General features: G+C 40.4%; 1 protein-coding gene across 1 annotated transcript; it reads right to left on the bottom strand.

The window, feature by feature from the left end:
• Window positions 1–4,629: 4,629 nt before the first annotated feature.
• LOC116569691 (probable inactive serine protease 58) lies at window positions 4,630–11,749 on the bottom strand. The gene is made up of 6 exons (XM_032306133.1): window positions 11,685–11,749; window positions 11,345–11,431; window positions 9,255–9,393; window positions 8,772–9,028; window positions 4,984–5,123; window positions 4,630–4,889 (listed from the first exon to the last, which is right to left on the bottom strand). The coding sequence occupies exons 2-6, from the start codon at window positions 11,382–11,384 to the stop codon at window positions 4,740–4,742; spliced, it is 726 nt and encodes a 241-aa protein (XP_032162024.1). The 5' UTR covers window positions 11,385–11,431; window positions 11,685–11,749; the 3' UTR covers window positions 4,630–4,739.
• Between the last annotated feature and the right edge of the window lie 1,236 nt (window positions 11,750–12,985).

Genomic DNA, 12,985 nt, shown 5'->3' with positions numbered 1-12,985 from the left:
GTTTGATTTTAGTCAGAGTAGTTACCAGAAACCCCAACGTGAGATAATGAAGGTGCCTAGTACTGCTGAGTTTTCAAAGGACCTGGGAGCGACGACCTTGGGATTCCTTGCCAGTGTCAGGCGCTAGGCCAGCCTCTCTCATCCCCATCTTTAGCTTCCAGTGGGCAACTTGATTCTACTCTAGTTGTTATAGCTAACGGCGTCAAATCGAGGCTTTTTTTAAACCTTGATTCCCTATTGAACAGGGCTCAATTTATGGTTTCGGATAACCTCCTGTTCTTGAAGTGAATGCACATGAGAAGAATTACAAAGTCTCATCCATACTGTAGCTGGTATTAATTTCTGTGCACAAACAGAAGCTCTTTCCTAATCTTCACCTTGCTTTTGTAAGATGCTGGCCTATCCATTCTCATTTAGTTTTTGGAATCATAGCTTTTCAGCCTGGAGAACAGTGGTTATAGGAGGTATCCCCGTACTTAGTGGAAAAACATGCTCTCTAAATCCTAACATGTCATTATGATTTGAGGAAACTGATGAATGACCCCCCCTCCATTTTTTCCACATAAGTTCTGAACAAATTGAGAGAGACAAAGTAGTAAGGCAGATGGGAAGGGAAATTTTTGGCCATGTCACTTACTGAGCTGTTAGAGAATATGGCTTAGATAGATACATGGCAACATGGGAGTCCCAAGGCTGCAACTTAAAATTAGAAAGAAGTCTCCCATCATTCAGCATACTGAGTGGTGGATTCTATCATATTTTCTACTAAAAGCATAAAGTGAAAATAAACAAAGAGGCTGTGCAGAAGAACCTTACAGGGGTCACATTCCCCACTTAGAGTGGCCTTTGTCCTCTGCTAAAGGGCCTCTCAGATTTTAGTTTAACTTGTTTAAGGAAATAGATAAATGTCAAGCTATTAAACTCATCTTCCTCTCTTACTGTTGAAATGGAAATAAACAAACGATCTTATCTGGTGATGTTTTGGGGCCCTAAAGCAAATTCTTTCAAGGGTTCTCTACAAAAATGGGATCCCCAAGAATGAAACTAATAGGAAGTTCAAGTTCTTACTTGATTTATAGAACCAAAAAACACCTGACAGATTTGGTAATAGTGGACTGATGGGAGTCAACATGTTAAAGTGGTATGGGCTCCTCCCTAGGTCACAAAGCTCAGTTCCTTACATTACCTGATTCAGTGCCCCTTGAATGAACTGGAACCCAGTACCCTAAGGAATGAACCTTGTTCTAACATTGAATCTCCTTTCCAGCCCGTACAAAGATGACCTGAGTCTATTTACTGGTGACCTGTGCTCTAGGGACAAGAACATAGTTGAATTATTTTTTTTTCTGAATTGGTACTAATCTGTGATGTTTGTGGTTGGGGAGGGAAGATTCATAATCAGTGCTATCCTCTGATCAGAGTGGGACTTATGAAAATTGAGGGATAATTGGATTTTTTTACCTAAGTCTTCCTTAGAGTAATTCAGTGGGGCTCTGAAACCATCTAGAATTTCCTTCCACAGTACCTATGTGCACTGGCAGGGGTGGAAGGGATATATATTTTTTTTCTTCAACTGGTAGAATCACTACAATATCTGTCAGGCCTGTGAAGTAAGCTTTTGTTGTAGGAAGGGCTAAAAGAGAGTTGATGGAACTTCCCCTTAGTAAATCTAAAACATCAGCACATTGCTGAGGCCAGTACTGCCAACATGGACTTGAAATATGCTGGGTGATAATTTGTATTATAATTTCATTTGGTTCTTCAGTTGGTCGTGTCATAAGAGTGGTGGAGAATGATAGTGTTTGAATATTGCGTGGTAAACTCCAATTATAGTTGCTGGTCCGTATGTGGCTCCTTACTAGAGCAAATAAATGCAGTCTTTCACACTCAGTATGCAACTATCCATCTGGAACATGTATTTTTGTACATTGCATTGAGAAGCTCAGAATTAATGAGCTTTCATTTGTCAGGGACAACAGTATATTTTTACCTCCACACTCAGGCAGTCCTCATTGCTCTGTCCCTGAATCTGAATATAGCCTTTAAGGAACTTGACAGTCTCAAAGGGTACCATGTTGATCCGTTGTATTAACAATATCATGTTGGTAGGGTGAGATAAAAGGAAGTAGCAAGTTTCCTGGGTGTCTTGGAAAGCCAGATATGTAGTAGTAGGTAGGTGATACAACCAGTGGAACTTTCTGGTGTATGTTGGATTCCTCTATTAAAATGAATGCCTTGTTATACTGGTGTTCCCTACTATTAAGAATGGTATCTGAAGACCTATACATTTTACAAGAAACATATATCCCGTTAGGATATCATGCTCTGGACCATTTAATTGGATCTGTTTCTTAAGCTAAAATTCTGTAGATCCAATGGTTCTAGAAGTATTTTTTCTGTACTAAATGAAGTTTATGGCAAAGCCTAATAAGAAAGTCAAAATAGCAGTCCCAAAATAATGGTAGCAAAGTCATGCTCCTTTTTCCTCTTTGGGAAATAGCTTCTGCTTTGCCACTGGGGTCTAGTGGAGACTAAGTGCCTGACTCCAGATCACCCGCTGGCCATTAAACTTGCTCTATCTAGGTGCGGCTACCTGACTCTTTGTCGTTGACTTGGATATGCTTAGCAACATTCTACACCCAACTTGGAGTGTAAATAGAACGGAGGAAAACTAGGCCCTGAAAGTCCAAATAAGTTGCACTAGCCCTTGCTCTGGGAAATTTTCCTTAAGCCACACTGTGACCTCTTAGAGTTTTTTTTATAAATAGTTCAGTGAGGGTAGAAAGACTTCACTGGTTGATGTATTAGGACTGACTGCATGCCGACTACTGTGATAATACGACCCCTCCGAGGGATGCCCTGAAGGAAAGAGAGGAATGAGATTCTTCTCAGGAGACAGAAATTCAATGAACACATCTGGTTGCTTTCTTCCCCGAGAGGCTGAGGTTTATGTGAATTTCTTGGGAGTTGCCTATGGCCTACCTTGACAGGCACTCAGAGGGAGGAAGATGGAAGGAACAGGGATTGGCTATTTGCAGAAAAATTATTTGGTAGGATTTTTCAGGGTAGGCTTGGAGCAGGAGAATATTATAGCCCATAAGAATTCTCACCAAAATGCTTTCAATTCTGTAAACTTTAATAACAGTTCAGGTAAGCAGGTGTGTTCTAAAGTCCTTCATTTTCTCAATGGTTTTTTAGTGACTTCATAAACAAATAATGGGACCATATGGAGCATATACAAGGACTTCCTAAAAGTCTCACCTCACTACTACTACTGCTACAGATACAATGTGTCCGTGTCAGTGACTCAGCCCTGATACAGTCCTGATGTAGTACTATACCCTAGGTACCCTAGTAGTCCCTTTCAGCATGGAAGGAATAGCTATTGTCCTCACTGAGAATGATAAGTCTAGATTTGGATTTTCCATTTCCTGCTATCTTCCCAGCACCACCATCCTTGAATTAACTGAATGCCTTATATACCCCACAACAGAAGAATGTTTCCCAACCAAGGAAGTCACTGTGCAGTGATAGTGGTGTGACAGTAGGTTGATGCCTATGGAATTCAATGAACTTGACATAAGCTCCATCACCTAGAATCAACTAGCTTATAAGAGACTAGGATAACTTCTGAAATCATAGCTCCATTTTAAGGTGGGGAATATCTCCACAGTATGAGGTGCTCTCTTGCAAAAACCATCTGTTTCTCCCATAGCTAAAATGTCAGTTAATAACACGCATAAAGGTGAAGCTCTCACATTTGCCTTAGTAATTCATACACAAAGGGTTGCTTTTGAGCACTGCAAGCGAGGCTTTACCGAGAAGTTTTCAAATCCTGGAAAGGACAAGATTCACTGCTGGAACTTGCTTCCTGAGAGGAGTTCCCTTGTCCTCTAGCTGGACTGTAAGTTTTCAACAGTCCACCTGTAGTGGCCACAGGCAAAACCCTCTAAAATGCAGTTTGGTTTCTGAGATTTTGATCCTCAGTCACTGTCAGTGAAAACTCTCGTTGGGAACTGGAGCTAGCTGCAGGGGTGAGGTGAAAAGAGAGGAAGAAAAATGCAAGAGTAACAGTTGGAGAGAATGGAGTCCCTGTAGCAGCCAGCGTAATAGAAAGGGCAAGCAGGTGTTGACTAAATCTGGCCCAGACTCCGTGTTTCATCTGCTGGGTCCTATGCCCCAGTTCACTTTTGTATTAACCTCTCACAACTCAAGTCTCTACCCAGAGCCCTGCAGAATGAATGGCTGGGATCTATGGCTGGTGCTGAGAGTCATATGGGCAAGGAGAAAATAAGTGCAATACTTCTTACAGGTTCCCTCCCAGAAACCTTTTCTCTCACTCATGCTTCTAGTTAGCTCATTCCTTGTCAGGCTGCCTTTTTCCCTTCTGGCATGTGTAACTTGACAAAAGCACATGTTAACTCAATGCAAGTAAATAAGGGTTTTGTCACTTCAAATAGCTTAGTGGCCTTTTTCAATGGGTCAATGATCCCTTTGTTAGAATACAATCCCTACTACCTAAACGTCAACTGCCTAAGGGGTATGGTATTTGTCATCTTTGTCAAAAGGGGTGGAAGAAGGGTTGTCATGTATAGTCACAATATGGGGTCGTACAAATCATCCACTCTGTTGAGCAGAAGGGACACAGGCATGCTGGTGCGACCGAGAGCATCTATTTAGGCTTCAGTGGACATAGGGACAGCCTGTGTCACATGATCTAGACTTCCTGCTGTGGCAGCTCAGTAGTTTCCCATTGTATTTCTAATCCAAGACATGTATTTAAAGATTCTGGTATAGATGCCAACATCAGCTCTCAAAACACATCCATCCAAAAAAGTCAATATTCCTTGAAGTACCCCATTGCAGACTGCTGGCGCAGCTGTGACTTCCTGCCAGAACAAAAGGAATATAGGGTTATCTTATCTTTCTGGCAAAAGACACAAGAAATAAAATGGGAAACCGAAGGCACTGAGAGTACATTACCTTGCAGGGCTGCCTCCTTCCTGGAATGATGCCCAGGCATAGCATACTATCTTCGATCCTGTAAGTTTTATAGGCCTCAAGGCACTCATTCCTGTAGACTATGGAGATGTTCACATTCTGTAGTGAGTTGGGCTCCTTGGCTAGAGAAAAGAAAGGTGTACAACTTCCTTAAGAGTTAGTAGATAACAAACCTCCTTTTCTCCTTGCGCTCTTTTTCAGCACCTTTCTTCTTCTGGAAGAAAGGACACGAGATCAAACACTGAGAGAAATCACAGATGGGGCTGGCTGGATAGTAGGAAATGATCAGATTAACCATTTCTCATGATACAAATGTTTATCTCTTTATAAAAGAGGCTAAATTCCTGGAAGTGATAATGCAAAATATGAGACATCTCTGCAATGAAATCAATTACTTTAACAACTCTAAATGCTTAACTGACTGTGCTTGGGTGGTATAGTCAATTAAGCGTGCAACTCTTGGTTTCGGCTCAGGTGGTGATCTCAGGGTTGTGAGATCGAGCTCTATTTCAGGCTCTGTGCTCAGTGTGGAGTCTGCTTTAAATTCTCTCTCCTGGGGCACCTGGGTGGCTCAGTGGGTTAAGCCTCTGCCTTCGGCTCAGGTCATGCATGATCCCAGGGTCCTGGGATCGAGCCCTGCATCAGACTCTCTGCTCGGCGGGGAGCCTGCTTCCTCCTCTCTCTCTGCCTGCCTCTCTGACTACTTGTGATCTCTCTCTGTCAAATAAATAAATAAAATCTTAAAAAAAAAAAAAGGAAATAAATAAATAAATAAATAAATAAATTCTCTCTCCCTCTGCCCCTCCCCAAAGCCTGGCAAGTACACCCTCCTTCTCTTTCTCTCCCTCAAATAAACTAATAAATCTTAAAAGTAAAATTTAAAGAATAGCCTTAACATGGAATTCTTTGTTATTTTATTTTAGTTTTTGAGCTTTCACGTTTATTATTTGTCCCACAGTTTAAATTCATCACTGTCTCCTTTTAAATTTTTTATTGAAATATATATGACATATCACAATGTATAAGTTTAAGGTGTGAAAAATATTTATTTGATATATTTATAGATTGTAATGTGATTGCTATTGTAGCTATAGTTAACACCTCTATCATGTCATATAATTATCATTTCTTTTTTGTGGTGGAAGTAATCAAGATCTAGTCTCTTAGAAAGTTTGATTATGATATGATATTGTTGTCTGTATTCATTATGTTATACATTAGGTCTCCCAGACTTATTTCTCTACTAGTTGTAAGTTTGTACCCTTAAATAACATCTCTTTTACTTTGAAATTTCTAGATTCTAGAGAGAATCTAGTTTTAATTTGTCAGATCAGAAAAACTCAGTATCTGCTAAAAAGTATAAAAAAAAAAGATTACTTCATTAGCCAGATCAAAATAAACTGAATTTTGGAGGTGGGGTGGGGGTAAGTTGTATCTCTCTTTGACAGAAATGTCATAACCCAGATGAGTCAAACGTACTGCTCACCAGGGGGACATTTATTTTCAAAACTCAAATTAACACTCACAGGACAAAACCTTTCTACTTGTATAGAAGACAGAATGCTAAGTGAAATAAGCCAGATGAAGCAAGACCAAGACGGTATAATCTCACTTCTATGTGGACTCTAAAAAAAGCCAAACTCACAGAATATAATGGTGGTTGTCAGAGGCTGGTGGGTGGAAGATATGGTGGGGAGGGTTGTTGATCAAAGAGTACAAACTTTAGTTATTAGATGACTAAGTACTGGAGATTAGATGTACAGCATGGTGGCTATGGTTAATAATACTGTACTCTGTACTTAAAACTTTTTTTTTAAGATTTTATTTATTTATTTGACAGAGAAAGATCATAAGTAGACAGAGAGGCAGGCAGAGAGAGGAGGGAAGCAAGCTCGCTGCTTAGCAGAGAGCCCGAAGCGGAACTCGATTACAGGACCCTGAGATCATGACCTGAGCTGAAGGCAGCGGCTTAACCCACTGAGCCACCCAGGTGCCCCATGTACTTAAAACTTTCTAAGAGAGTAGATCTTAAATACTCTCACCACACACATATACGTAAGGTAAATATCTGAAGTGATAGACAATTAGCTCGACTGGGGGCATCATTTCACATTATATATATTTATATATACATATATACACACACACACACACAATATATGTACATACACTACATATACACTATACATACTATATGTATATGTACTATATATGTGTGTGTGTGTGTGTGTGTGTCTGTGCTGTGGGCGTGCATATATATATATATATTATATATATATAATATGAACATGACACTATACATCTTAAATCTATATAATCTTTATTTTTCAATTATATACCTCAATAAAGCTGGGAAAAAAGAATTTCTGCATTTTTGATATATTCAAGGAAGCGTACCTCAAGGTCTGAAAAGAACAGTTTAAAATGTTTGGGACAATGGCAGCACAGTTAGAAAACGTGACTTCTATCCTTCTATCCTGAATTCTATAAATATAGAGTCAGGGTAAATGGATGGGTATAATTTGACAGGCTTGATCAACATGAATCTCCTTTCTTCATACTATGGTATATAACAATGATGAATATTAAATACAAAAACAACTTACTCAGGAGCTAAATTGTACTAATAGTTCTTCCTAAAGGTCTCTCATAGAACTATATAGTACATTCAGACCATAGTTCCCTTTTCCTTATAGTCAGCCCTTCCTTCTCCCATAGCCATTACTCTCTTTATTAATAGCTACAGATAGTGGTTTCGAATTTATAAAATATTAGAATGGGATAGTGGGCAGACAGGCTCAAAACTTAGAAGAGAAAAAGCTGTCTAAATTTGCTCAAAGTTTTTTCATGGAATTGAAGCATGTGAGGTAGAAGAAAACTGAGATTGAACATGTATTTCAGGAGGTTCAGATTATATGGAGAGACTCCACTGTTACAAATGGTAGTTGTTTTTTAATTTTGTAAAGAAATGAGTGAATGTTCAGAATGCTGCCAGTGAAAAATGTTTCAGAAATATTTTTCTCTTTTTTTATTATGTTGTTAGCCACCATGTAGTACATCATTAGTTTGCTTTTTTTATAAGATTTTATTTATTTGAGAGAAAGAGAGAGAGCAAGCACAAGTTGGTGGAGAGACAGAGGGAGTAACAGACTCCCCACTGAGCAGAGAGCCTGATGTGGGACTCGATCCCAGGACCCTGAGATCATGACCCAAACTAAAGGCAGATGCCTAACCGAAGGAGCCATCAGGCACCCCTCAGAAATATTTTTCTTAAACTTTTCATATTTTTTTTTGTATCACAATCTTGCATACAGAAATTCTGCCTGATTTAGCACAGTATTATATGTTTATCTTATGTTTAAAACATGCATATTATTTCTCCTTCTTTCAAGGCTTTAATTCTCTTTATTGCCTAGAACAATTTGAAAACATCTGATAAGTTTGTAACACATTTTGGAGTTCAGAAAATTGATGCTCCAAAGACAAAGTGGCCAACCGTTACCCAGCAAATTAGGAGTAGAATACAAATGTCTTCTTCGCACTAACATCTTTTCTATCATGTCTGGAAACAAAGATGATAGCAGGATACAGTGGGGGGGAAATGCTTGAAGGACTCCTTTAGTGAGGTATAGGGAAAGGGAAAAGAGATGACAAGGATGAATTAAGAGGTTAGAAAGAAGCCTCACTGGGAAGAATTCAGAAGCCAAGAGTAGAGAAGGGAAAGAATGTGTCTTACTCTGGGAGAAGAGGATTATCTTGAGGTCACTCACAGTCATCACATCGGTTGTAGGCCCATGTGGAGACCATGCACATGGTTCCTTCATGGACAGGTTCTTCAGGCAGGTTGACCAGTTTCACATAGTCATTAAGTTCAACACTTTCTCCCAGCTTGATTAACATGAGGTCATGCTCAATAGAAGTGGTTGAGAAGTATGGATGTTGGATCATCTTCACATGGCCAACTACTTGTATATCCTTTTCATTGTCATTTGATGGATTTGTAATCCCCAACACCACCTGAAGCTTTCTGGAACAATGTAGTTTTTTGAGAGAAGACTTGGCAGAGATTACTTATTCATCCTTATGAGCCTTTATTAGCCCCCTCCCACAGACCTTATTCTCTACTACTGAACATGTCCCCAGAAAGCCTCCCTAACCCTACTTCATTGGGCAGTGGCACCAGGCAGGGATGTGGGTCTCTGCCCAACCAGAGAATCCAAAGCACAAAGTGGCATTGGGGGCTTATTACTCACGGTAAGTTGCAGTGGGCGGCTGTGATCACCCAAAGGGGGTCGATCAGAACTCCAACACAGGGCAAGTAATCAGATTTCAGGTAGACCAGGTATGGGGGAGTGATATTATTTCGGTAATTTGGATCAAAAGCCAGAGCAACTGGAAAGAGAAAAATAGACATGAAATTCTGAGATTTTAGCAGAGATCACTAGAATAAAACAAAGGAAAATTACTTAATAGGTTTAAGTTCCTACCCTTCTCCCCAGTACCTTTTTCTGTAAGCTAAATTTGCAAACTGGCTTACTTTCTTCTAAAAACATGAATAAAATGATAGAAACATATCAATTTCAAAACTAAAGGGGCTTCCCTTTTATTGTCAATAAATATTTTTTAGATTAAAATGTAGGTTTTCTTAAATATCTTCTACAATTCGGTGAACATATGTTAAATCAACTCCTGGAGAGCTTATTATTTATACTTTTTTAAGAATGCTTTTACCAGTCCCACCCCTTTCTCCCTACAACAATGCAAGGCAAAACAATATAACTGCCATTTTAAAGAATGGGCCAACTGCTCTCACAATCTGAGGAGGGGGAGATAATTCAACAGGTTAAGTGTGAGCACCTCGTATATGCCAGGCTCTGTTACAGGGGTTTACACAGAATGAAGCAGAGAAATACACAGAATGAAGCAGACAAATACCCCTGCTCTTGTATATTCTGGTGAGAGAAGACATTTTATAACAGTAGACACAAAACATAAGTAAATGGTCTAGTGGATTACAAGGTGATTGGTGCTGTGGGGAAAAATAGTAGAACAGAGAAAGAGGAAAAAGCAGTACAGAGATATGCATGTGTGTGGTGGGACATTCTGCAATATTATACAGTAGTCAGGTTAGGTAGGCCTTGTGGACAAGATGAGAAATGACCAATGAAATGAAGGTGGGGGAGTTAGATCATCAGATATCTGGGGGATGGGGATCCAGGCAGAGGAAACAGTCGGAGCAAGAGTCCTAAGACTTTTTTTTTTTAAGATTTTATTTATTTATTTGACAGAGCGATCACAAGTAGGAAGAAAGGCAGGCAGAGAGAGAGGAGGAAGCAGGCTCCCTGAGGAGCAGAAAGCCCGATGCGGGGCTCGATCCCAGGACCCTGAGATCATGACCTGAGCTGAAGGCAGAGGCTTAACCCACTGAGCCACCCAGGCGCCCCATCCTGAGACTTTTTTATGGAGCATCATAAAAGCCAGTGTGGCTGGCGTGGCAGGTGAAGGGGAGAAGAGCAGGAAAGGATGGAGGCAAGAGCCATGATTCAGAGTTTTGTAAAGCCTCATAAGGATGTGGGACTTTCTTCTGAAGGAATGTGGAACAGCATCAGGGTTTTGTGTAAGGCAGTGATGGTCATTTCCTTATGGAGAAATGTTGAGTGTAGAGGTAGAAAGCAGAGAGGCCTGTTAGGGGATTTATGTGATAATCCAGGCAGACGATAGTGTCTTGGCCATTGTGAACAGTGGAGGTGGTGAGATGTGATTGGATTTGGGATATATTTAGAAGATAGAACCAATAAAATTTTCCAAACAGATTGAATGTGGGGTGTGAGAGAAAGATTTTATGAATGCCTCCAAGGTTTTTGCTTGAGTAACTGGAACCTGTAAGGACGAGACCAAAAACCCTTGAATGCTCTGCTGTGTCTGTTAGTTGAACCTCTGCTTTCAACCCCTGCCTCTGCTTCTCATTCCCTCCTGAGGGCAGAAGTCCCATTCCAGATGGGCCCAGAGGTGGGTCACAGTCTTCCCTGGTATTAGGGTTTCAGTGTCCATGCCTCCCCAAAGAGCACGCAAGCAATAAAGCTGTTTGGTTTGGTATTAGGGTTTGGTATTAGTGTTTCAATATCCATACTTCCAGAAGAGCATATGAGCAATAAAGCTGAGGTGAGGCAGGCAGACAGTGGCACCGGTGGAAAGCTGATGGGGGCAGTGGCAGTGCTGAGGGAAAGTCGGTTCTATACACTTGTAGTCTGGAACATGCCTCCTGTCTGTATCTGTCTATCTTTCATGATTCCCCTAGGATCTCTCTTTGTCAAGTAAAGAGAAAAATTGTGAAGATACTCACCAGGCAGGTTCAAGAGAGCCCAGAAGAAGATAGACTTCATATTGATTTCAAAAGCCTTTTCAAAGGATGAAGTTCAGCCTAGGGTCTCTGGAAAGGATGCAGAGGCGGGGTGGAAAAGGACTCAGTAAGATATAGCAAGAAGGGGTTTCAGGGTTGAAAACAAAAACATGTGAATTCCTTTAGTGGCAGGTTTCAACTCCCAAAGAGATGTCCATTGGTCAGAATAGGGAGTGATGTCAGGTCTCAGAGGGACAAGAATGGAGAGCAGGTGATTTGGTCCCTGACAGAGAACGGATCTGGAATTCAGCATTTTGCTTTCCTTTTTCAGGGGAAAACATACCTAATCTGAGAGATGTTGGAGCTCAGAGTGTTTCCCAGCCCCCTCTTCTCTGGTCCACCCTTTGTCAAACTCTGAAATCAGGTCCTTCAAGACAGTGACCCCTCCCATCTGTGTGATGCTAACCCCTGGTTGTGTGACACAGACATTTGTCTCCAGCGGCCATAACCCAGGCAGCTGGTGCTGGTCTGACCCCTCTGCCTGACACCTTGAGATAGATCAGCTTTTCCTTTCATGATACTGTTCAACCACTCATTCATTCAAACAGCTGGCAGTAATTTATATTATGTGTCTGACTTGTGCTAGGCTCTGTGCTCACTGTAGAGGATGCCTAAATGTGAAGACACTGCTCTGCCTTCAGAGAGCCTATAAACCAGTGGGAATGATAGGTTCATAAGAAGGCAATTGCAAAACAAAGCGTTCAGAGCTAAAACTCCACCGATATCATTGTCTAGGTGGAAATATTAGCAAAACACGTTGTCCGTTACATGATTTTGGATCCAAAATATATAAGGAGATCTTTAAACTCAACAACAAGAACATGAATAACCCAATTAAAAGTGCACCAAATATCTGAACAGATACTGTCCCAAATGCATTAGTCTGTTGAGGCTATGATAACAAAATACTATAGACTGGGGATCTTGAACAACTGACATTTATTTTCTCACAGTTCTGGAAGCTAAAAGTCCATGATCAAGGTGCCAGCAAATTCAGTTTCTGGTGAGAGCTCTCTTCCTGGCTTTGTAGGCTACTGTATCCTCCTGCAGTACTTCCTCTGTATTTATGTATACAGCTCTCTGGTGTCTCTTTTTATAAGGACATTAATCCTATCAGAACAGTGCCCCACCCTTAGGACCTCATTTCTCCCAAATTATTTCCTTATAGGACCTATCTCCAAATACAATCACTTTGGGGTTTATGGTTTCAACATAGGAATTTTGGGAGGACACAGTTCATTCCACAACAACAAAGAGGAAGTATAGATGACAAGTAATATAGGAAAAGATTCTCAACATACATTAGGAAATTACAAATTAAGGCAACAATAAGATACCACTACACACCTGGTAGAATGGTAGAATAAAGTTTAAGACCAAGAACACCAAATGTTGGTGAGGCTGTAAAACAGCAAGAATGTTCATTTATTGCTAGTAGGAATACAAAATGTATAGCCACTTTGGGAGATGGTTTGGTGGTTTCTTAAAATCTAAACATAATCTTACCATATGAGCCAGCAATCACTCCCCTGGTTATTAACTGAATGAACTAAAAACTTATGTCCACAGAATCTTACATCTGAA

The sequence above is a fragment of the Mustela erminea genome, chromosome 11 (assembly GCF_009829155.1).
Source record: "Mustela erminea isolate mMusErm1 chromosome 11, mMusErm1.Pri, whole genome shotgun sequence".
Taxonomy (NCBI): Eukaryota; Metazoa; Chordata; class Mammalia; order Carnivora; family Mustelidae; genus Mustela; species Mustela erminea.
Note: the sequence above shows the minus strand (reverse complement) of the source record. Positions and strands in the feature narration are given on the sequence as shown.